At 42.2% G+C, this 26,135-nt stretch overlaps 1 protein-coding gene across 4 annotated transcripts in view; it reads right to left on the bottom strand.

Annotated features, from left to right (window-relative positions):
- The window catches only part of LOC143923523 (caspase recruitment domain-containing protein 8-like), a 124,797-nt gene extending 98,936 nt beyond the window's left edge, over positions 1 to 25,861 (bottom strand). For 2 of the 4 annotated variants that reach the window (XM_077447247.1, XM_077447244.1), the window contains exons 1-6: positions 25,728 to 25,861; positions 18,853 to 18,963; positions 13,527 to 13,646; positions 13,288 to 13,422; positions 6,604 to 6,738; positions 2,633 to 2,758 (exon numbers count right to left, since the gene is read on the bottom strand). In XM_077447247.1, the coding sequence (XP_077303373.1) occupies positions 2,633 to 2,758; positions 6,604 to 6,738; positions 13,288 to 13,422; positions 13,527 to 13,646; positions 18,853 to 18,963; positions 25,728 to 25,793 (693 nt within the window). In that variant the 5' untranslated portion in view covers positions 25,794 to 25,861. The remainder of the gene's footprint in view (positions 1 to 2,632; positions 2,759 to 6,603; positions 6,739 to 13,287; positions 13,423 to 13,526; positions 13,647 to 18,852; positions 18,964 to 25,727) is intronic. The other 2 variants (XM_077447245.1, XM_077447246.1) reach the window with 2 other exon arrangements.
- Positions 25,862 to 26,135: the final 274 nt, after the last annotated feature.

Consider the following 26,135-nt stretch of genomic DNA (forward strand, 5'->3'; position numbering starts at 1 on the left):
GGGCTTTCTGTAATATTTGTTCAAATTGTTTAAACATTTTAGAATGAATAGCTGTCTGTGAACTGACAGCGTCTGAATCAGACTCACCAGTAAAATCTTGCGGCTTCAGGCTATGTCACAGGGCTGTGAGAGCGCGCAGTGCACTGGTCTGTGAGGTGACTGAGGTAGCTGACGCCGCCATTTGAGAGGACGGCTTAGATGGCGCTTCCTTATGGATACCGGATTTCGGTTTAGGGGTGCCTGCGTGTTCCGTGAGCGGAAAGGCAGTGGTGGGTGAGCTTTTAGAGCGCCTGGTGTTCGTGGTTCTCCTGTCCATCCAGCTCAGGAGCGGAGCTCTAAGGAAACATGTCCGTTCCCTCAGGCACCATGCATGCCGCCTCCTGCCCCATTGTTTTCAATCGGAAGGGGCGCATTAGGAGCGGTGAATACACCACTCCTACAGCACTCCAAAGATGCGGCTTGCAGGACTTTTTTGACCGTCCTGCAAGCGCACCTCTGGGCTTTCACATTGGAGTGAATTGAGCGGCTCTTTCAGGGTGTTTTGCAGGTGCTATTTTTAGCACTTTAGCGCCTGCAAAGTGCATCAGTGTGAAAGTAGCCTTACTAAAAGCCAATCCTGAATCCAGAAATTTGGAGATTTAAGGTGTATTTACTCAACAACAGTATAAACGAATGTGATTACAATGCTTTTGGACTTGCAGTATCCTTTTTATATATAAAAAAAAAAGTCCAATAAAGTTACTATTTAGGTTTACAGGTGGAAACCACGTCAAAGGAGAACAGTGGTAGCAAATAGTGAATGTCCAATGTCGTTTCTAAAAAGAAAACCTAGCACAGCCTTTACAGCTGTGTGCGTTTATGAATAGACATGAACAGCAGTAGGTAAGTCTAATCTGCCGATTACAGCAAAGTAGTAAACAACCATATTTAATCTGCAAATGCACCTAGAGATGTGTGCATCGCTTTGTTCCGAATCGAATTCAGATGAAATGTTCATTATTTAGAGATTTAGATGTCTTAGAATTTCCAAATGACAATAGTAACTAATTTAAACAAATCCAAAATAGCAAAACAAAATTTTGAAAATAACAAATTACCCAGATTCAAATCAAACGAAATAGAATTTGAAAACAAATTTGAAATGTAAACATATTGCTTACTATTGCTGATTTCCTTTCAAAGATAAAATATAGTCATCTTCCAAAATTCGAATTTGGAAAAGAAAAGGATAGAATTACACAGAATAGAATAAAAAATAAAATAATAGAATAGAAAATAAAAGAATAGAATGGAAAAGAATAGAATACGATAGAATTGAAAAAAATAGAATCAAATTCTATATAATATAGCTGTCTTCCAAAATTTGAATGTCAAATAGAATAGAATCAGCTATTCTTCAGAATGAATTCAGATCGCTTTGATATTTTTGATTCAAATACTTCAAATCCATTGGAAATAATTTGAATCCAGTCGAAAATTAAGAAGCAAAAGGAAATAAAACGAAACCAAACAAATTTTGTTACAAATGCAACAAAATTTAATTAGTAACTTAATGAATTGATTCAAAAATAAATGTAACAATTTTTTTCGTTCTGCACATGTCTAGTTGCACCCCCACTGGCTGCAAATGACAAACTTAAAGTAGAACTATAGGAAAAACGTTTTTTAGTTATCATGGATAGAGTAAGGGAGGGTTATAACCCCTGTCAGATTTTTTTTTGCCATCTGTGTCCCATTCGGAGATTTACCTTCACTTCCTGTCCAAAAGCCAAAACAGGAAGTGAGAGGAAATCCCTGCAAATTAGGGGAATCCCCTTGGGCGCCTCAGAACTAGTGTCCCCATTGGAAGATTTGCCCTCTATTACTTTTCTGGGGGACAACCCAAAGTTCGGTTTACTTTTACTTTCACCTTAAATGATAATGGTACATGACAACTAGACAGGTGGAATCTCCCTAATGGGGGCACAATAGACAGCAATAAATAATAGACAGCAATAAAAACTGACAGGGGTTTTAATCCCTCTTCACTCTATCCAATACAAAAAAAAAACACTTTTCTTTATAGTTTAAAGGGGTACTAAACCCTAGTTTACGTATCTTACTTACCTCTTCTGTGCAGTTGGTTTTTGCACAGAGTTGCTCCAATCCTCCTTCTCTGGGGTCCCTCAGCAGCGCTGGTGGCTTCTCCTCTTCTTGAGTGCCCTATCACAGAAGCGCTCTCCTTTGGCACACCCCAGCGGGCACGCTTCCGAGTCTTGCTGCTGTCTATTGACACAGATAGCAGTACTCGACCCCGCCCCCTGGCACCCACGTGATTGTATTTGATTGACAGCTGAGGAAGCCAATGACTGTGCTGCTATCAATCCATCCAATCGGGACACGAGACACCGGCCAGAGCTTGTGTGCTCATTATGGTTGTGGGAATTATGGGGCTCAGGTAAGTGAAAGGGGGGCGGGGGGGGGGGCGGCTGCATGACAGTTTTTCACCTTAATGCATTCTATGCAAGAAAAACCTTGAGGGTTTACAACCCGTTTAAGAGTTTGTGTGCAATATTTCTGACTAAAAACGAAATGAAAAAAGTTAAATTACTCCAGGTGATAAACAAAAAGATAATACAGACAGAAACTTTACCTTTCCACAGAGGTTGCAGTCTACCTCATCTAATTGTGAAGTCTCCTCTGACAATCTTAGAGCATAATCTTGGAAATTAAGACTTTCCTCGGAGCATGACAACACATTTTTATCAGGATCATTGTCCTAGAATACAACAGAAAATGTCAAGTCATGATAAGAGTGATAGTGTTACACTCTCTATAAAGGTGACATTAAAAACTTTACTTAAAGTTGAGCATCACCCTATCTAACACCCATGGCCCTAATGGTAGCTAATACCTCGTCTATAATCTTTGGAAATTATTTTTCTTTTGTATTTTTAGTAAACAGTAAGTACCTTTTTTGGTTTAAAATTCCCCCACTTCCAGCCTCAATGTGTGGCGAGGTGCATCATTTCTGGTCTCCCATTAGCTCCTGGGATATTAGTGTCATCAATCCCAGGAGTCAACGGGCATCCTCCATTGCGTTATTTCAAAACCAGAAATGTTGCAAAGCCAGGCAGACTTAGGCACCATTTTTGAAAGTTGGAATCCCTGTTTTGATTATACAGGGTATCGAGTGGTGGCAGGGCTTTCTTTTCCGATACTTGCCTCTGCTCCTTCTGGGTCCTTTGTTGTCAAAAAGGTTGCTATAACAACAGGACAGGAACTTCCACCACCTTTGTAAATAAATTGTGGCCTTTGTAAATGAAGGATTTAAAGTTGTGTTGCAAAGATGAATTTCCCATCTTCAGTGTCCAAAACAAAGTCACTGATTTACAATTTCCTCATGTAAAATGCCTACCTACTCTAAATATCCAAAATTTGAAATACTCAACACCGGTAGATACCCGCTACAAAAATTCTTTCAGGGAAGAGGGTTGACTCTGGAAAATCATTGTACAGTATGTTTTGTGCCACCGACACAGGTGGCAAAAATATTGCTTGATTGATGGTCAACAATGTAAGAGCACACGATGGATGAACATTCATCATATTTGCAACATTTGAGACATAGCTGTGAAAAATCTTGGTTTTAGTTGTGGAAGGTGCCCAAACACCATAAGCCCACAGAAAAATTCTGGCAGAGCACAGGAAAGATACCAGAGGTGGTGTCCAATTGTTTATTTCCTGATGCTAAATGCCTGCTCAATTTCTCAGAAATTGCAACCTGTTCAAACAGGATATCTAGCTGTGGTGCAAACCTGTATGCTATTTTCCATTGGCTGTGTCCAAAAAAGACACAATTTTCAGCCTATCCAAATTGTTTTTGTTCCGAATCGAATTCAGATAAAATGTTCATTATTTAGAGATTTAGAGATTTGGATATCTTAGAATTTCCAAATGACAATAGTAACTAATTTAAACAAATCTAAAATAGCATAACAAATTACCCAGATTCAAATCGAAAACAAAATATAATTTGAAAACAAATTTCAAATGTAAACATATTGCTTACTGTTGCTGTTGCTGATTTCCTTTCAAAAGATCCAAAATTCAAATTTAGAAAAGAATAGGATGGAATTACACAGAATAGAATAAAAATAAAAGAATAGAATAGAAAATAAAAGAATAGAATGAAAAAGAATAGAAATGAAAATAAGAGAATATAAAATAAAAGAATATGATAGAATAGAAAAACATAGAATCAAATTATATAGAATATAGCTGTCTTCCGAAATTCGAATTTCGAATAGAATAGAATAAAATATATAGCCGTCTTTCAGAATTCTAATTTCAAAATGCGAATTTCGAAAAGCATAAAATAGAATATAGTCATCTTCCAAAATTTGAATTTCAAATAGAATAGAATCAGCTATTCTTCAGAATGAATTCAGATCGCTTTGATATTTTTGATTCAAATACTTCAAATCCATTGGAAAAAATGTGAATCCAGTCGAAAATGAAGAAGCAAAAGGAAATAAAACAATACAAACACACAAATTTTGTTACAAATGCAAAAAAAAAAAAATTAGTAACTTAATGATTCGATGCAAAAATAAATGTAACAATTTTTTTTCGTTCTGCACATGTCTAGTTGCACCCCCTAGTGTGACACCACTGGCTGCAAATGACAAACTCAAAGTAGAACTATAGGCAAAACGTTTTTATTTATCATGGATAGAGTAAGGGAGGGTTATAACCCCTGTCAGATTGTTTTTTTTGCCATCCGTGTCCCAGTGGGGAGATTTACCTTCACTTCCTGTCCAAAAGCCAAAACAGGAAGTGAGAGGAAATCCCTGCAAATTAGGGGAATCCCCTGGGGCCCCTCAGAACTAGTGTCCCCATTGGAAGATTTCCCCTCTATTACCGTATATACTCGAGTATAGGCCGACCCGAATATAAGCCGAGGCCCCCAATTTACCCCCAAAAAACTGGAAAACTTATTGACTCGTGTATAAGCCGAGGGTGAGACATGGCTGTCCATCCCTGTGTGTCCGTCCATCCCTGTGTGTGTGTCCGTCCATCCATCCCTGTGTGTGTGTCCATCCATCCATCCATCCCTGTGTGTGTGTCCGTCCATCCATCCCTGTGTGTGTGTCCATCCATCCATCCATCCCTGTGTGTGTGTGTGTGTGTGTGTGTGTGTGTGTGTGTGTATCCATCCATCCATCCATCCCTGTGTGTGTGTGTGTGTGTGTGTGTGTGTATCCATCCATCCATCCATCCATCCCTGTGTGTGTGTGTGTGTGTATCCATCCATCCATCCCTGTGTGTGTGTGTGTGTGTGTGTGTGTGTGTGTGTGTGTGTGTGTGTGTCCATCCATCCATCCATCCCTGTGTGTGTGTCCGTGCAGCCTTGTGTGTGTGTCCAGCCTACCTGTGTCCCGAGCCTCCGTCCCGAGCCTCCTCCGTCCCGAGCCTCCTCCGTCCCGTGCCTCCTCCGTCCCGTGCCTCCTCCGTCCCGTGCCTCCTCCGTCCCGTGTCGTGCCGATGGATCGCCGCTCTTCTCGGCGGCCATTCTACAATTCAAAAGCCGCGCCTCCGCCTCCGCCTGTGATAGGCGGAACACTCAATTTCCCAGCAGCCTGTGTTCCGCCTATCACGGACATCCTCTCATCGTCGTCCGTAGTATGAGAATGAGCGGATGTCCGTGATAGGCGGAACACTGACTGCTGGGAAATTCAGTGTTCCGCCTATCACAGGCGGAGGCGGAGAAGGAGGCGCGGCTTTTGAATTTTAATGTCCGCCGTCTGTCTGCTCGATACGCTGATCGAGCAGTCAGACAGCGGTGACTCGAGTATAAGCCGAGGGGGCACTTTCAGCCTCAAAAAAGAGGCTGAAAATCTCGGCTTATACTCGAGTATATACGGTACTTTTCTGGGGACAACCCAAAGTTTGGTTTACTTTCACTTTAAATGATAATGGTAAACTAGACAGGTGGAATCTCCCTAATGGGGGCACAATAGACAGCAATAAATAATAGACAGCAATAAAAACTGACAGGGGTTCAAATCCCTCTTCACTCTATCCAATACAAAAAAAAACACTTTTCTTTATACTTTAAAGGGGTACCTCCTTCTCTGGGGTCCCTCAGCAGCACTGGTGGCTCCTCCTCTTCTTGAGTGCCCCATTACAGAACCTCTCTCCTTTGGCACACCCCTGCGGGGATGCTTCCAAGTCCTGCTGCTATGTCTATTGAAAGCAGTACTCGGCCCCACCCCCCATCACCCACGTGATTTTATTTGATTGACAGCTGAGGGAGTCAATGACTGTGCTGCTATCAATCTATCCAATCAGGACATGAGACACCGGCCAGAGCTTGTGTGCTCATTCCCATTGTGAGAATTATGGGGCTCAGGTAAGTAAAAGGGGGGCGGGGGGCTGCTGCATTACAGGAAGTTTTTCCCCATAATGCATAGAATGCATTAAGGTGAAAAACCTTGAGGGTTTACAACCCCTTTAAGAGTTTGTGTGCAATATTTCTTATCCACCTGACTAAAAACTAAATGAAAAAAGTTAAATTACTCCAGGTGATAAACAAAAAGATAATACAGACAGAAACTTTACATTTCCACAGAGGTTGCAGTCTACCTCATCTAATTGTAAAGAAATGGAAGACTCCTCTGACAAACTTAGAGCATATCCTTGGAACTGAAGACTTTCCTTGGAGCGTGACAACACATTTTTATCAGGATCATTGTCCTAGAATACAACAGAAAATGTCAAGTCATGATGAGAGTGATAGTGTTACACTCTCTATAAAGGTGACATTAAAAACTTTACTTAAAGTTGAGCGTCACCCTATCTAACACCCATGGCCCTAATGGTAGCTAATACCTCATCTATAATCTTTGGAAATTCTTTTTCTTTTGTATTTTTAGTAAACAGTAAGTACTTTTTTGGTTTAAAATTCCCCCACTTCCAGCCTCAATGTGGCGAGGTGCATCATTTCTGGTCTCCCGTTAGCTCCTGGGATATTAGTGTCATCAATCCCAGGAGTCAACGGGCATCCTCCATTGCCTTATTTTAAAACCAATGTTGCAATGCCAGACGGACTTAGGGACCATTTTTGAAAGTTTGAATCCCTGTTTTGATTATACAGGGTATCGAGTGGTGGCAGGGCTTTCTTTTCCGATACTTGCCTCTGCTCCTTCTGGGTCCTTTGTTGTCAAAAAGGTTGCTATAACAACAGGACAGGATCTTCCGCTACCTTTGTAAATAAATTGATGGATGGACTTGTGTCTTTTTTCAACCTGACTAACTATGTAAAAAAATTGCGGCCTTCGTAAATGAAGGGTTTAAAGTTGTGTTGCAAAGATGAATTTCCCATCTTCAGTGTCCAAAACAAAGTCACTGATTTACAATTTCCTCATGTAAAATGCCTACCTGCTCTAAATATCCAAAATTGGAAATACTCAACACCGGGAGATACCCGCTACAAAAATTCTTTCAGAGAAGAGAGTTGACTCTGGAAAATCATTGTACAATATGTTTTGTACCACCGACATAGGTGGCAAAAATATTGCTTGATTGATGGCCAATAATGTAAGAGCACACGATGGATGAACATTCATCATATTTGCAACATTTGAGACTGGGGTTGAGCAAACCCGAACTGTAAGCCCTTGTACACACGGTCAGACATTCCGACGGAAAATGTCCGATCGGACCATGTTGTCAGATAATCCGACCGTGTGTGGGCTCCATCGGACTGTTAAACTATAAAAAACTTTCCGACAACATGATCCGATCGGACTTTGTCCGATTGTGTCTAGAGAATTCAGATCAGACAAAGTGCCACGCATGCTCAGTTCAAATTCCTAGACCAAAGCTATTGGCTACTAGCCTGAACGCAGTCCCATCGTAATGAAATAATGTCACCACATTCTGAACGATCGGATTTTCTGACAACTTTGTCCGACCGTGTGTATGCACCAGTTTCGGGAAAAATCCGTCGGACAAAATCCAATGGATTTGGTTGTCAGAATGTCCGACCGTGTGTACAATAGCTAAAGTTTGGGTTTGTACCGGACTTTTGGATTTTTGGGTCCCGAACCCGAACAATTGACTGTATGTTCGGGTTCGGATCCAGTGTTCGGCAACGTAATGGCGCATTTTAAAAAGCCCTGCAGCAGCCAATCAACATTCGTTTAACTGCTGTGGCCTTAGAAGCCATGACAGCCATGCCTACTAATGGCATGGCTGTGATTGGCCAGTGCAGCATGTGACCCAGCCTCTATTTAAGCTAGAGGCACACAGCACACCACGTCACTCTACTTTAGACAGTGTAGGGACAGGTTCCTGGCTGCTGCTGTGAGGGAGAGAATTACACGATAGGTGTCCTGATTCTGAAATCTATTCTAATTAGTCAGCATTCTACATTGATTTAGTTGTGTGGGTGCAGTGCACAAGCTTTTTACACTGCACTGAGAAAAGATAGACAGTGTAGGGCAAGGTTCCTGTTTCTGCTTTGAGGGAGAGAGAATTATCTAGGAGTCCAGATTCAGAAATCTATTCTAATAACTCAGAGATCTACATACATTTACCTGGTTGGGTTGCAGTGCACAGTCTTTTTACACTGCCATGAGCCCAGTGCCAGATATAACTAAAAGAATATAACTTTTATCTGCAAGCTCAGTGCACAAGCACTGCATATGTGAGATACACCCGATACATACTGTGGGTGTATTCTGCTTTTCCAAAAACACCCATTTAGGGCAAAAAAAAATATTTTGCAGTGCTTTCTGCATATATGGAGGTGTGAGTTACACAATTTATATAGTTTTCTTCTATTGTGCTATTCAAATAAAACAAATTTAGGGCAAAAACATTTTTTTTGAATAGCATTTTCAGCATTTCTGTAGCTCTGAGATACACCGTTTACATACACTGGGTGTATTCTGCTATTGCAAAAACGCCCATTTTGTGCAAAAAAATAATAATTTGCAGTGTTTTATGCATATGTGGAGGTGCGCGTTACACAATTCATATATTTTTCTTCTATTGTACTGTTCAAAAAAAAAAAATTAGGGCAAAAACATTTTTTTTGGATAGCATTTTTGGAATTTCTGTAGCTCTGCGATACACTGTTTACATACTCTGGGTGTATTCTGCTATTGCAAAAGCACCCATTTAGTGCATAAAAAAAATTGCAGTGTTTTCTGCATATGTGGAGGTGTGAGTTACACAATTTATATATTTTTCTTCTATTGTGCTGTTCAAATAAAAAAAAATTAGGGCAAAAACATTTTTTTGGAATAGCATTTTTGGCATTTCTGTAGCTCTGAAATACACCGTTTACATACTCTGGGTGTATTCTGCTATTGCAAAAACACCCATTTAGGGCAAGATCCTAAATTTGGAAAATATGAGGAGAACGTCAAAGAAGGGACGTCGCCCCGCTCGTGGTGCTGCTGGTGGAGCTCCTGTTGCAGGGAGAGGATGTGGTCGAGCTGTGCCAGCTACACGCACAAGTGAAACACCTTCCTCAGGTGCAAGTAGGCGACAGAGCCTCCAGCGGTATTTGATCGGGTCTAATGCAGCTGTATGAATGTTGAGGCCAGGACAAGTACAGGCGATAGTAGATTGGGTTGCTGACAGTGCCTCCGGTTCCTTGACATTGTCTCCCACCCAGTCTCCTGATGAAAGATCAGAGTTGGCACCTGCAGCCGATGTCCATCAGTCTTTCACATCACCCCCTTGCAAATCAGCCAAGCAGTCTGAGACCCAAATCATGCAGCAGTCTCTTCTGCTTTTTGATGACTGTTAGCAGGGTTTCCCAGGGCCATCCACCTAACCCTGCCACAGAAGTGGAAGAGATTGTGTGCACTGATGCCCAACCACTTATGTTTCATGATGAGTACATGGGAGGACCATCGCAGCACGTCTCGGATGATGACGAAACACAGGTGCCAACTGCTGCTGCTTTTGCAATTGTGCAGACCGACAAGGGGGGCAGGGGTGAAGACTGGGTGGAAGACGATGTGGAGGACGATGAGGTCCTGGACCCCACATGGAATCAACATCATGCAGGTGACCAGTGTAGTTCGGAGGAAGAGGCGGTGGTCGCAAAGAGCCACCAGCACAGTAGAAGAGGGAGCAGGGTGCAAAAGCGGAGTGTCCATCCCCTAGACAGTACGCCTGCTACTTCCCAACACAGCAAGGGACCGGGCACACCAAGGCCAGGTCCAAGGAGTTCCCTAGCGTGGCAGTTCTTCAGACAATGTGCTGATGACAAGACACGAGTGGTTTGCATGCTGTGCAATCAGAGACTGAAGCGAGGCATAAACGTTCTCAACCTGAGCACAACCTGCATGACCAGGCATCTAAGTGCAAAGCACGAGCTGCAGTGGAGTAGACACCTCAAAAACCAAGAAAGGTCTCTGGCTACTCCTGCTTCCTCTTCTGCTGCAGTCTCGGCCTCTTCTTCCAACTCTGTAGTGACAGTGGCACCTGCCAACCCACAAACAGAGGATCTGCCAGCAACACTACCACCTGGGTCACCCACCATCTCCACAATGTCCCATGGAAGCGTTCAGTTCTCTATCTCCCAAACACTGGAGCGGAAGAGGAAGTACCCCCCTAGCCACCTGCAATCCCTGGCCCTGAATGCCAGCATTTCAAAATTCCTTGCCTTTGAAATGCTGTCATTCCGTCTGGTGGAGACACAGAGTTTTAAAAGACTGATGGCATTGGCTGTCCCACAGTACGTCATGCCCAGCCGCCACTACTTTTCCAGGTGAGCCATCCCTTCCCTGCACAACCAAGTGGGGGACAAAATCAGGTGTGCACTGCGCAACGCCATCTGTGGCAAGGTCCCCCTAACTACGGATGCGTGGACCAGTAAGCACTGTCAGGGACGTTATATCTCCCTAACAGCACACTGGGTAAATGCAGTGGCGGCTGGGCCTGAGGCGGATAGCAGTTTGGCGCATGTCCTTCCACCACCGAGGATTGCAGGGCGCTTCAGTTTGCCTCCTGTTGCTAACTCCTCTTACTCTGCTTCCTCACCCTCTACCGCCTCCTCATCCGGTCAGCGTAATACCTTCACCACCAACTTCAGCACAGCCAGGGGTAAATGACAGCAGGCAGTTTTAAAACTTTCCTATTTGGAGGAAAAACCCCACACTGCGCAGGAGTTGTGGAGGGACATGGAATAACAGACCGATGAGTGGTTGGTGGCAGTGAGCCTCAAGCCCGGCCTGGTGGTGTGCGATAATGGGCGAAAACTCATAGCAGCTCTGGGCCTAGCCAGTTTGACGCACATCCCTTGCCTGGCGCATGTGCTGAACTTGGTGGTCCAGAGGTTCCTTAAAAATGACCCCCATATGACAGGGCTGCTGCAGAAAGTGCGGGCCTTCTGTGCGCACTTTCAGCGTTCTCACCCTGATAATGGGCGAAATCTCATAGCAGCTCTGGGCCTAGCAAGTTTGACGCACATCCCTTGCCTGGCACATGTGCTGAACTTGGTGGTCCAGAGGTTCCTTAAAAATGACCCCCATATGACCCCCATATGACCCCCAGAGCTGCTGCAGAAAGTGCAAGAAAACTGCAGAAAGTGCGGGCCTTCTGTGCACACTTACGGCGTTCTCCCCTGCTGCTGCTCGCCTGTCAGCGCTGCAGCGTAACTTCGGCCTTCCCACTCACCGTCTCATATGTGACATGCCCACAAGGTGGAACTCCACCTTGCACATGCTGGCCAGACTGTGCGAGCAGCAGCAGGCGATAGTGGAGTTTCAGCTGCAGCACGCATGCGTGAGTCACTCTGTGGATCAGAACCACTTCACCACCAATAATTGGGCCTCCATGAGAGACCTGTGTGCCTTGTTGCGCTGTTTCGAGGACTCCACCAACATGGCCAGTGCAGATGATGTCATTCTCAGTTTTACTATCCCAGTTCTATGCCTCCTTGAAAAAACGCTTTGGGCTATGATGGAAGAGGATGTGGCACAGGCTTTCAGGGCAGTCATTCACAAGCGGCTATGAGGGTGGGTTCCTGCACCAACAAACGCCAGGTACACAATTGTCCGGCAGCAAGGGCACAGTTCTGGAGGATGACGAGGTGGAAGATCAGCAGAGGACCAGCTCACAGATCCCCTGCTAATCAGAACGGATTCCTCCCTGCGTGAAATTAGCTTACTACTACTTTAAGTAAATGATATCTTTGTTAAACACAAGATATTGTAAACATGTAAAGGAGGGTTAGGGCTGCAAACAGCAAATGTTCAAATGTTGTTTCTGATGAGAAAATAGAGCACCTCTTTTACACTTCTTGATTGGCTCTCTCAAAATAAAATTCCCATTCTTTTTAAAGAGAAGCCCCGCAGCAAAGGAGTTGATTGCCTATCCTTTTACTGCAGCAACATCCAATACACTGACACTATGGCTGCCCACCTGTTCTTATATAGTGACGGAGCTGACTTAACCAAAAGCCCCCTCGTTGGCCCTTCTAAGGCTGCTGGCCATAGTTCAAAGGCAATAAAGTGCATTATGGTTTTAAAAAAATATGTTGTAAGAATCTACTCATAAATTAACCAGGACCGCAAATCTGAAACACATAGGATTCACCTGTAGCCCATGGTAGCAGTGAACCCAATCCTCATCCCTAGTTACAATATAGTGAAAAGTTCTACATTACTTGTTAGTTATTTGTCTCATAAAGCCCCATACACACTATCAGATTTTCTGCTGATTCTTTCCTTCAGATTTACCAAAACCATATAATATGAGGTCAAATCTTAGAAGTTTCAATGTGTATGCAATCAGGCAGGCCCTTGCACTACATGGTTTTGGTAAATCTGAAGACAAAAATCAGCAGAAAATCTGATGGTGTGTATGGGGCTTTAGACACCAAAACACATGATGGTGCATTATTTTTCACGCAGGCTGAATTTTCCCTACAACTGCAAAAGTATAAATAAATACTTTGTGTGACTATTTCATGTTTACTGTGGTTTCCATGCAGTGGCTTATTGCTTTAGTGCCTTTGTTCATGTTAGAGCAATTTCTTTATCCATACAAGTCAACAAGACTGTAAAAGCAGCTCAAAGCAGGTACCTGAATAATTTCAAAAGCATCTCAAACTGACATTAAATGCAAACAGAAGTTACCTGAAGCAAGCTATAATTACCTAACTATGCCCATTGTACAGACCCTTAAACTGCTGGGAGCTGCTTACACCTGAACCCAGCCTGAAAACAGCAATTAATATTGTGATAAGCAAAAGAGAATGGAACAGTTGTACAGTATTACCTCATCAAAGGTGCCCCAGTCCACCATATCGGAATCTAAAGAAGAAACAGAATTTTCTCCCGAAAAATTGTCCAAATCTGCAGAATGTAAACTTTCACCAGGATTTGAGGTCAAAGTATCATCATGATTCTGGCTCTAGGATAAAATAGAAGGTTCCAGGTCAAGATCCCAAAAACCATAAACTTCCCATAAAGAGGTTATTAAAACCAAAAGAGAATGGAAGAGATGTACAGGATTACCTTCCCGCAGGGGTCAGAGTCCAAATCCAATTCTTCAGAAGAAATGGTATAAATATCCAAATCTGTAGAATGGAAACTTTCACCAGGGTATGAGGTCAGAGTATCATCATGATATTGGCTCTAGGATAAAATACAAATTGTCAAATCAAGATTCTGAAAACCATATACTTTCCATAAGGAGATTATTAAAAACAATATTTAGAATTAATTCTGTAAATCTTGAATTAGAAGTCATGTCAATTTCAATTCCAGTCCTTCTTATCAGGGGATGCTATGGAACGAGATGAATGGGTCTTTTTTATCACCCTCACTCCGTGGATGTAATACTTACTGCCTTAATTTCCTAACCCTTCACATTATACTCACATTTACCCTTGAAAAATTAAACTACAACTTTTTTTCCGGTGGTGTACACAGTTCTAGAGATACTAGGGTCTGCTCTTCCCATTGATGTCACCTTGTGCAAGCTGTTTCTCTTTTTTCCTGTTTTTCTGTTTATTTGGTTAACATCCACAACAGAAATGTATTAATTGTTTTCTTAAGGCGTCACCATACCAAGACATTTTGGACAAATTCATGTTCCCAACTTTGTGGGAACAGTTTGGGGGATGACCCCTTCCTGTTCCAGCATGACTGCGCATCAGTGCACAGAGCAAGGTCCATAAAGACATGGATGAGGGCGTTTGGGGTGGATCTCAACACCTTTGGGGGGAATTAGAGCAGAGACTGCGAGCCAGGCCTTCTTGTCCACATCAGTGCCCCTGGACGGCGTAATTCTGTTACGAAATGCGGAGGGCAGAGCGATGCACTGGCGCCACCTTGTGTCAGTGTTTGTGTTTCCAGAAGGACGGGTTTGTCTGAGCATGTGCCGGCCGGCGCACCAGACTTTAGGCGTTTTTTCTGATTTAACATTGTAAGTGTGATACTTTGCTTTACAATTTAATTAATCTTAAAGGTTTTATACTATTGGAGCATTTATATATTTTCATTGCCACGAACATCCACGTATGGGCTGGAATCCAACGAGGCAATCTGAGAAGTAATAGCTTTGCTGGGTGTTCTTGGAGATTGCATGATTACCACAGGCGATGTGAAGCTGATACGCCTTGGAGGGTATACACCATTACAGGCTTCCCTAGATCCTCTGTAACAGGGGATCACGGGCTTCTGGTAAGAAGTCATTCTCTACACAGCGGTGGTGGATTTAGCACAAGGTTTTCTACATCAACATTGGAGTTTTATTTTCTGATGAACTTTTACTTATTTAATCTGCACGGGTGGATGTCACATATACTTCAGCCATTTATATGATTGGACATTATGTATTCTTCACTTTTATTTATGCCATTTATTCAGTCACTTGGCTCAGCTGATTTTGAATATTCATTAATTTGTTATTCAAGGTCTTTCTACGTGTGTGTGTGTGTGCATATAAGATTTATGATTCCAGTTTATAACATAAATGGTTTGTGCCTTTATGATAGATTTTGAATCACCTCCTAATCAGTGGGTTAGTGCAGGAGTTTGCACTTATTGATTATTTATTTAAGAATTTAGCGTGATTCTGTTTTTTTTATTTACTGTACTGATGCTATGCAGGAGAATAGCTGCTCTTAATATTTTCTACATGCATTTACACAGTAATTTTTTGTGATTTAGGCATACTTGTACAGTTGCATTGTTATATCTTAGCGCAGTATCTTTTTCCTTTTTTCTACATGTCCACATCAGTGCCTGATCTCACGAATGCACTTCTGGAAGAATGGTCAAATATTCCCATAGACACACTCCTAAACCTTGTGGACGGCCTTCCCAGAAGAGTTGAAGCTGTTCTAGCTGCAAAAGGTGGGCCAACTCAATGTTAAATCCTAGGGACTAAGACTAGGATGCCATTAAAGTTCATGTATGTGTAACGGCAGTTGTCCCAATACTTTTGACAGTATAGTGTGTGTGTATATATATATATATATATATATATATATATATGGGTGTGTGTGTGTGTGCGCGTGTGTATAATTATTTTTTTAGTTATGGACAACATTGGGAAAATCTATCCATAATTAGTATATAGAGTATATATATTTGTATTATTAGATTAAAAGTGTGTGAAATGAACATCTTGAAAAATTTTGCTTTTTTTGTGTATTTTACTGATATATGATGTTTTATGGTATATATTGTTATCTTAGTTTTTTTTAAACAATGAGAACAAAACAGGGTGAAAATTGTTAAAAATAGTGACGGCATAGGGTACCCCCCCAAATCATACCAGACCCTTATCCAAGCACGCAGCCCAGCAGGTCAGGAAAAGGGAGGGGATGAGCGAGCAACCGCCCCCTTCCTGGACCATACCAGGCCACATGCCCTCAACATGGGGGGGTTGGTGATTTGGGGCAGAGGGGCCCTGCGCAGTGAATGTGATTTTCACTATTCAGGCTGAGTTCACACTGGTACGACGGCACAGTTGTACGACTGTGGATCCGACTTTGTCCTGCGACTTGAAGTCTGACTTCCATCTGACTTTAGAGAACAGGATCTGACAGGCCACATGCACTCAACATAGGGAGGATTGGTGCTTTGGGAAAGGGGAGCCCTGCGCCCCCACCCCAAAGCACCTTGTGCCCATATTGATGGGGACAAGGGGCTCTTCCCTACAACCCTGGTCAGTGGTTGTCTGGATCTGCAGGCGGGGGGGCTTATCGGAATCTGCAAGCCCCCTTTAACAAGGCAGCTCCCAGAGCCCAGCTCCCCACCCTATGTGAATGAGTATGGGGTACATTGTACCCCTACCCGTTCACCTAAAAAAAAGTGTCAAAAATAAAAACAGTAAACAGGTTTTTGACAAAGTAATTTATTAAAGCAGCTCCGGTGTGTCATCTCCTTCCGATTTCTTCTCCCCTCCGGCGATGTCTTCAGCCTCCGATTCTTCTCCCTCTGCTGATAACTTCTTCCATCTCCAGTTCTCCTCTCTCCACTGATGTCTTCTTCCGATGTCTTCTCCCTCTGCCGGCTCTCCTCTCTCCGCTGTCTTCTCCCTCTGTTCTTCCTCCAATCCTCACACAACGCTGGCTCCCGCTCTAATGCTAGAGCCATGGGTGTGCCATTACTTATATAGCAATGGGGGCATGGCCACCCAGTGATATCTGGGCCCCCGCCCCTTGTGACATCACCATCCCATCATGCCACAGGCAATGATGTCACAAGGGGACGGGCCCCCCGGATGATGTATCCAGCTGGCTATGTCCCCATTGTTATATAAGTAATGACACATCCCCGTGTTAGAGCAGGAGCCAACATCGGGTGAAGCTTGGAGGGAGAACAGAGGGAGAAGACAGCGGAGAGAGGAGAGCCAGCAAAGGGAGAAGACAGCGGAAGAAGACAGTGGAAGAAGACATCAACGGAGAGAGGAGAACTGGCACCAGAAGAAATCATCAGCGGTAGGGAGAAGATCCAGAGGCTGAAGACATCGCTGGAGGGGAGAAGAAATTGGAAGGAGATGAGACGCTGGAGGTGCTTTAATAAATTACTTTGTCAAAGACCTGTTTACTGTTTTTATTTTTGAAACTTTTTTTGGCAGGTTAATGGGTAGGTGTACAATGTACCCCATATACATTCACATAGGGTGGGGAGCGGGGATCTGGGGGCTGCCTTGTTAAAGGGGGCTTCCAGATTCCGATAAGTCCCCCGTCCACAGACCCCAACAACCACTGGCCAGGGTTGTCAGGAAGAGGCCATTGTCCCCATCAACATGCCCCAAAGCACCAACCCCCCATGTTGAGGGCATGTGGCCTGATCTGGTCAGGGGGGGCATGCTCGTCAATTCCCTTTTCCTGACCTGCCATGCTATGTGCTTGGATAATGGCCTGGTATAGATTTTGGGGGGACCCCATGTCGTTTTTCCAGCATGGGGGATTTCCCTTAAAATCCATGCGGATCTGGTATGGTCTTGGAGGAGAAACCCTATGCCGTTTTTCTTTTTTGAATTTTGGTGTGGTGTTTCCCCTCAAGATTCATACTAGACACAAAGGGCTTGGTATTGTCGGGATCAAAGTCGGATCCCGTTCATTGAACTCAGATGGAAGTCGGACTTTAAGTCGCAGGACAAAGTTGGATCCACAGTCGTACGACTGTCGTGCCGTACCAGTGTGAACCCAACCTCATTCATTGGTGGTCAATTAATTGCTGTCACTGAAAACATATTCACCTGAAAGAATCACCTGCAGTAAATGTTTAATTAACTGTTGTATAAATATGTCTCTACTAAAACTGGTGCACTCAAAATCTGGTGTAGCTGTGCAATATAGCCATCAGCTTCTAACTGCAGCTTGTTCAATTAAAGGGTAACTCCACTTTTGTGGGGAAAAAATAGCAAATAAAGAAAAAATAATATGGTATATAATATATGATTGTGACACTAATAATTTTGTAATTGAATGCTATTAACAATTACCTTTCCTTTTCAATCTGCAGCCAATGTAATTTTATGAGAATACATTGCAATGTGGCTACCTGAAGTTTTCTGTACGCAGAGTGTGTACTGACCACTCCCCAGAAACATCATTTCCTGCCTGTGTGATTGGCTCACCAATTTTCCCAGAAGTCTGCCTAAGATACAAGTTAGATTTCAGGCATCCCTTGCAATAAAATGTAATTTTTTGATAGATACTTTCAATAGGAACCCATCTAAAGGGATGCAGACCCAGCAGATTTCCTCATTAGTGATTTTCAGATCCACACCTGACGGTTAATTATGAAACCCCTCCCATTAGTCCCACTCAGAACAGAGGCACAGAGAAACACACAGGGATTTCTTCAGAATAACAAAAGGTTGGAATCTGCAACAACGTTGGTTATAATCCTTGCAATGTACATTGATCACCCAGGGGGCAATGTTTTTTTCTCAACAAAAGTGGAGTTATGCTTTAAGCTTTGGAAATAAAACCTGGAAGCTGATTAGCCTCTGTGCAGAGTTGCCCCAAGTTTTGCACTCTCCACTTTTAGCTAATCCCCTCCTATGTGTTATTTTTCCACTGTATATTTCAGTTTTTAGGTTCTATTTTCACACCTATTTCCATCTATTGTTTAAAACTCTCTAAGTAACAACAAACTCCATCCAAAAAAACACTATGACTTGCAGCCCTCTAAAGTGATCAAAAAAAAAAAAAAGTATTTTTTGGCTTCAGTGCAATTCGAAATTTACATTTCAAATATTTTATCAAATTTGAATCGATTCTTGATCTGAACTTTAGCCTCAAAGCAGCCAATATGCAATTTGGAAGGCAACAAACAGCATAAATGTTACTTTGCCTTAGCCATCCAAGTCTACCTCAAAAAGTGGAGAAACAGAACCTCCTGTCGAAATCTCCAAAACATCTTCATTAGACTGGAAACTTTCACTGAAGCGTGACGTCAAATACATTTTCTCAGGATCATCACTCTAGGATTCAATAGAAAGTGTTAAATCAACATCAGAAAACAATATACATCTTCTATAAAGAGATAATAAAAACTAAAATTAGGGGCTGATATAAAAAGTAGAAGTATGGCTGTACTGCGGACACACTCCTGTTTTAAATAAAAATTACAGAGGAGGAGTGGCCGGTGGCTGAAGAGGATTGGCGCATGAGAAGAGAGCTCCATGTTACCCAGCTCCATCATCGCTTCTAACGAGTCACTAGACCACAAAACTCACCCAGATCGGGGTCCCGGGACCTACCACTGTAACCCTGGCCACCATGGGTAAGAGAAAGTACAGCAGAGGCCCTTGCAAGATGACAGACTTCTTCACAGTGGAGAGCATGCCACTGTCCCAATATTGTGCCGCAGCCTCTGCACATGAGCGTGCATCCAACAGCTCTAAAGGCAGCAAGGGAGGAGGGAAACAGGGACATGAAACTCCCTCTTCCCCAGCAGTAGCAACCATTCCCCCTTAGGGAACACCCCAGTGCACAGCCCCCAGAAATCTGCTCAGAAAAGATCTGACAGGTATATATTCAGGAGATAGGAAGGGGGGAGACTTGTCACAGGACAAAGGAGTTCTATGAACAATTCAATTACTTTCCCACTACTGAATAGCCCTTAAGTGATACTACAATGAAAGACATGAAGTCAGACATTGCCGAAGTGTGGGACAGTCAGCCATGTGGAACACAAAATGGCTGATTTTGCATTATTATTATTATTATTATTAACGATTTATATAGCGCCAATAGTTTGCGCAGCGCTTTACAATGTATAGGGGAGACAACACAATTACAGTACAATACAAAACAAAAGGTACAAGAGGGCCCTGCTCATAGAGCTTACATTCTAAAGGGAGGGGGTGGTGGTACAAAAGGTAATAGCTGCAGAGAATGATTTGATGGGTGATGCATCTGCTCACAATGAGCTAGTGGATGCTCACAATGAAAAAGAGGATGAGCTAGAGTTACTAAGAAGTAAAATGGCAGATTTTGAAGACAGATCCTGCAGAAATAACGTAAAACTATGCGGAGTGGCAGAGTTTGTACCTTCTGCTGAACTCAATTTGTACAACAACTCATAACCACCTTGCTCCCTGATACTCATCCCAGAGAAGTCATTGTGGACCGGGCTCATAGATTACCTAAGCCGCAACACCTACCTGAAAGTATCCCACGAGACATTATTGTTTGTATACATTTCTTTCATGTGAAAGATGACATCATGCGTTTTGCCAGGCAGAACTCTCCGCTACCAGACCCATATGCAGGAACTGCAATATACACAGACCTCTCACATTACACTACATTGGCCCACAAAAAGCTAGTTCCTCTCACCAAATTACAGCGCATCAACCACCTGTCCTACTCTTGGGCATTTCCAACCAAGCTACTTATCACAAAAGATGGTCGTACCTTTGCTATTAAATCCCTGGAAGAGGGATTGCGACTAACAAAGACCTGGGGACTGTTAACACAAGATGAAGAATCTACACTGTCCAAATCATCCCCCAGTCGTATCTCCCCTGAGTGGAGACAGGTTGATGCAACTTGAACCTAGCCTAGCAGCCTCTCTAATCTCTCTGGGTCTGACTTGTTCAACACCTGCAGAGGTGAAAGCTGGTTACCTGGTGCTATACTGGTTACCTGGTTCCACCTATACTGAGCCCCTAGATTAACGGTTAAAGTGGACAGGGATCCACAATGGGTAACTGGGTTACCACCAACGTTCACAGGGACTAAGAATCATGCAGATTAAACAGCTAGAGAAACAGCTATCTATGTGAGCAGGATGGATCAAGGGTGACAATTAACACTAGACAGAAAGGGACATTTTGATGTTAAGGTGTGGGATGAATTTGAGGTCAGTCAGGCACTACAACTATAAAGTCAAAACAGAGAAATGAGAGTTAAAACAGAATACTTTATATGTTGTCAGAGAGGGAAGATGGGGGGAGCACTATGGCTGCCCGTCTGATCATAGAAGCTAGAGTATGTAAAGTATGGGATTACAATACATGGGATGCAAAGGAAATCTGAACAAAATAAGGAAAGCAGAATTTATAGCAGGGGAATATTAAAGAAAGTGAGAGAATGATATGCATGTGTTGTGTACAAATGGGAAAAATGTAAGCGATTTTAGAGAGATATTTGTTTATGTGTGTAAATGCTGGAAACGTTAGGTCTATCTCTTGTGTGTATCATGTATGTAGATGTGAACCCCTCCTTTGCACTCTCATGAAAGAATGTAGCGGGGATGAGCGATCAGTGAAAAGCTGGAAGGATACCATGCCAATTTCTGTTTTTTAGACAAAACATTTTTAACAAAATGTGTCAGGTTAATTAATCGAATGATAAAAAATGTGATCACAATTATTTTGAATCTGTTTTACAAACATGGTAAAATGAAGGTTACATTTAACCGTGTATTACACAAATTGAATATCCTTTGATAGTGGAAACAGTGAATTTAAAAAAGACAAATAATGTAAAATGTCCTCATTAAAGGAAATATATCTGTGTGTATATATATTATAATTAGGGTATGATATTGAGATTATCACTTAAGTATTAATTTCTGATATGAGTTTAACAATATTATTAATAAATATAATAAATTATTAATATATATATATATTGTAACTGGTTTAGACAATCTTTGGTTGGAAATTAAATCCAAGTTATTGGGGAAATATGTAAAATGGGATTCGTTTAGATTAAGATAACAATTTTGTAATTTTACATTTATAAAATAAACCCTTACTGAGAGAAAAAAAAGATTAAGATGAGGTTGTTAATTGGAATATAGCTGCCATAATATTTAACAAAGCCAAGATGGATGGGATACATCCATTGAAACAGAAGTTTTTCTACAAAAATTAAATCTAAAGGTCTGATAATAAATTGATGTGCGGTCCATGATGTGAAAGTAATAATAAATACAATTTAACTATAACAGACCCATCACATCAAGTCCACACACCCTGTTAGGATAGATCTCACCTGCAGCCAGTTTTTTTTTATAGTTTTTGATTTGGCTGAGAGCTTTCTGTTCTGTCATATACAGATTGTTGGTCCTTTTGTTTTTATTTATTTTTATTTTTGAAATCCAAAGCAGAATGTGTGGATTGTGAAATGATGTGCCCCTTTTCCTTGTAAGGGCCGTGGTATAAGCAGAAGATTACTTTGGATTTATTGGACATCTCTGCATGACCGCAGGGTATTGTTATCATTTATTATGTTATGACATCAGGAAAATAATGTCAGATGGAAACTGAGGACTTGTGTTATCTAGCTAAAACTAACAACAGAGCATGCAATGAGAAATTATAATATTGCCAGGAAAAAGTTGTCTTTTTGAAACATGAAACTGGAGTTCTGACACAAACAGCATGATAGAAAAAAAGCCATTGTTATATTTATGCAAGCTGGACCCAGTAATGAAGGGTTCACCCCAATATATCAGAGCAGTAGCTTTATGCAAAGGTGCTATTAGACAAAGCTACAGACATTATTTTGGTCAAATATAAACATTTTAATGGTCCGACATTCTGCACAGCAAATATATAGCTAACTAAATGTTTGTTTAATGAAAGGTTCAAAATATGAATTTGTTTTGTTTGTTTATGTACAATTCTAAGGGCCGGTTCACACTGCGAGCCGCGGCGAGGCGTCTCCGACTTCCTCGCCGCGACTTGCAGGGGGGGTCAGCGGCGACTTGCAGAGGACTTCTGCATAGAAGTCAATGCAAGTCGCCCCCGAAGTCGCCCCGAAGTAGTACAGGAACCTTTTTTCTGAGTCGGAGCGACTCGAGTCGCTCCTCTCAGAACGGTTCCATTGTACTCAATGGGGACGACTTGCGGGAGCGAGGCGAGGCGAGCCGTGTCGCCTCGCCTCGCGCCGCAGTGTGAACCGGCCCTAACAATGAAAAATGTGTACATTTCAATCCAGCCACCTTATTGCCTCTATTGGAGGAGGCTGGAGACAAAGGAAACCACATGTGTTAAATTGATGATGTAGGAATCAGCTGCTGTGAGCCCAGTGCAGGACACACTCCCTGAGGACCCAGATATTACATTATTTTTGTAGATTTGATCCTGGTTTTATACTGAGGATGGCCATACCATTACTGAGTATGCAGTATATCACCCAGAAGGATTCTCTGTATTCAGAGTCATTAGATCCTTTTTCCCCAGCTCAAGAAGATGAGCTCCATGTTTTAGAAAAGCATGTGAGCTGTAAAAAGAGTATATATTTATATAGATAGTCGACATATAGAGAGCTTTTGGTTCCATTTGAGGAGCCAGAAAATTTACTTTCGGCAGGTAAACCAATCAAGAATGCCACGTTAATGTGATTGGCTGTTTTCAGCCTTCCAGCTTCTTGCTGAGGTAGCCATACTAACATTAAAGCTCACACATGGAAGCAGTCCAGGCGACTAAGGATGCTGCATTACAGCCCGGACACTTGATGGCTCTGTGCAACTCACAGATTCCACCCTAGTTCTGGCCCAGTTCAACTTTAAGGACCCCAGAATGAGAAGAACAAGTGGTTCACGGGTGGGGGGGGGGGGGGGGGGACTTCTTATGAAACAGGATTTAATCTTTTATGTCTGCCAATCATTCTTTTCATCCAGCTTGACACATGGGCAGTCATCAGTCACAAGCAGTAATGGATGCCTTAGTAAATGAGCATGGGATAGAGACATCTTTCACCACAGTTGTTTTTATAACATACCACTTCTAGTTTTACCTGTTATCAAAGGTGTTACCAAAAGCTGAACATCCCTTCCAGAGATAACAAAAAGATATATCCAGTATGTATTTTGTTTGTATGGACATGTTTTCTGGATGTCCAGTGGCAAATGCTACTGCAAAGGCCACAGTAAAAAGTGTTATCAGAAGTAGTTTGTAAGTACAGAGTGCAGAATCTACAGAGAGTAACAGAGGAAATCATTTTTATAGGAGAGTCCTTACTAGAGGTTTTTTTTTTCACCCCCTACTGTCTACAATGTAGCGGAAAAAGTAGTAAGAAACTAGAAAATGTTTGCCCGAATGTTTTCTTATATTTTATCAAAACCCTAAGTGGATGTTGGACTCTCTGCCTATGGGATTTTATTTGGGAGCGTGTTACTCACTTGCTTATATTTTGTCTCAGCAGCTGAAGTCCTCCATTCGGATCTCACAGAGAATGTCGCTGATCTTTTAAGTTTTTTGACAAACTAATTTATGTGTTTTCTCCCCAATTCCAGATCCTACCAGTTTGGAAGGATCTGAAACTAAAGCCAGGTGACTTGTGGATTGTTAAGAGACATTTATATATAAGGAAATGTTTGGAGACTCAATACAGCATCTATTTCATTTACAGTTTTGCAAAACTTGAAAGAAAAGTCACCTGGATCCACACCAGACACTGCAAAAATGACTAAATTAAAGAAATCTCTGTGTTTGATTTGTTTCCCTCTTGCGATCACAGTCTAGGGTACTATTTATTAAAATACTTTATTGTAAGGGATATATATATAATGTGATTTGAAAAGTAGTTTAGCCATGTTGAAGTCATATTTGTCTTTTGTACATCTTCCATTTTATGTAGAATTGTCTGTGTTTACATATGCTGATAAGTCAGCATACCAACACTTAAGTTAGAAGGCCATTCTGGCCACAGGAGTGTACAGCCAATATTCTGTAAATATGTCTTATCAATCATTTGTTTTTCACATTTTGTAATGAAAAAAGCTGCCCAGCTATTATATTCTCCATAATGAAGTTTTACCTCTTTGGCCAGGACTACCTCCACCTAAGCATGTGAAGGTTCCAAGTTAAAGGTGATAGCAGGTATAGCTATCAAGCAGTTGGTTTCAAAGGAGGCACAAGCAGCATAGGCTCCTGCTGCTGTCTAACAAAACCTGCATGAGGTAGCATGGCCGAGCTGCGCTGTGGGTGTCTATGGACACATTTGTAGTCAGGTGCAGTCTACTTTTTCAACTTCAGGTAGTACTCTTCTGCAGCAGCACTGCAGCTCGAGAGGAAGTCAAGGGGAACACAGTTCCTCTATGGTTTTCTGGGTCGTTAGGGTAGCATCTGATTGAATCCTGACACCACATGTGACTCCAGAAACCATCTTGGCTCAGGCAGAGCCTACTTAAGGCTCTGGCTCCCAGGCTTGGTGCACTTTTGCGAGTTGGTAGAGTAGGAACTAGTGCCTGCCTGTTAGGGACAGTACTAGCGGTAGAGAAAGCGTAGGGTTGCAACTCCTTGGAACTCACCCCGCTTGGGCATAAGACAGCCAGGCTGCATTTCTGCTCTCTTTACAGACGCTGTCCTTCTGGCTTCTACCTGTGCTCTTCACATCATTAGAAACTGAGAGTGCCTCCAGTTGGGCAGCCTTCCCACAGAGTTTGCTGTGAGCTGTTGTGCTGTTTCAAAACTTCTAGGTTCTACTCCTATTGCACCTGACTGTGTGTGTTATTGCCGCTGCACCCCCGCCTACACATTTATGCTTTCCCTTCTCTCTGAAAGGACTTACCTGCTTCATCCCTTGTCAATCAAATCACTTGCTATGCTGACTCTAGATATGTATATGTCTGTTTGGTTTGTATAACATTTCTATGTTTGCTGCAGTTTCCTTGCAGTAGCTCATGAGGTTATACTACTGGAAACTGCACTTAAGTGTGCATACCCTTAATGCAGTAATTAGTAAAAAAGTACAAGCAAAAAAGGAATGAAAACAGAGATATTACCTTTTCACAGGGGTCCCGATCCACCTCATCTACATGTGAAGAATTTGAAGCTGCTTTCGGCAACATCTCCAAAATGTCTACAGCCTGACACTGAAAACTTTTATCAAAAAGTTCTAAGATAAAAAAAAGGGTTACAGTTTCTGCATCCTCTATGTTTATGCTGCTTATGCTAATTTTTCAGTGCTTATTGGATGCTATATACTTAAAGTGGAACTTCACTGCATCTGAGCACTACAAACCAAAAACATATTTAATTAATCTTTTCATATTCAAAGCAAACTCCCCCATCCATCCATGATTTATTTTGCTGAGAAATCACTTTGAAAAACAAATTTTTGGTTTTGGGCCTATTGCCTCTTTAAAGATCAAAGTGATTTTTCACGCATTCAAACTATCCAATAAGATGGA

This window comes from Lithobates pipiens, unplaced genomic scaffold, assembly GCF_037356315.1.
Source record: "Lithobates pipiens isolate NorthernLeopardFrog02 unplaced genomic scaffold, aLitPip1_a1.2 Scaffold_22, whole genome shotgun sequence".
NCBI lineage: Eukaryota > Metazoa > Chordata > Amphibia > Anura > Ranidae > Lithobates > Lithobates pipiens.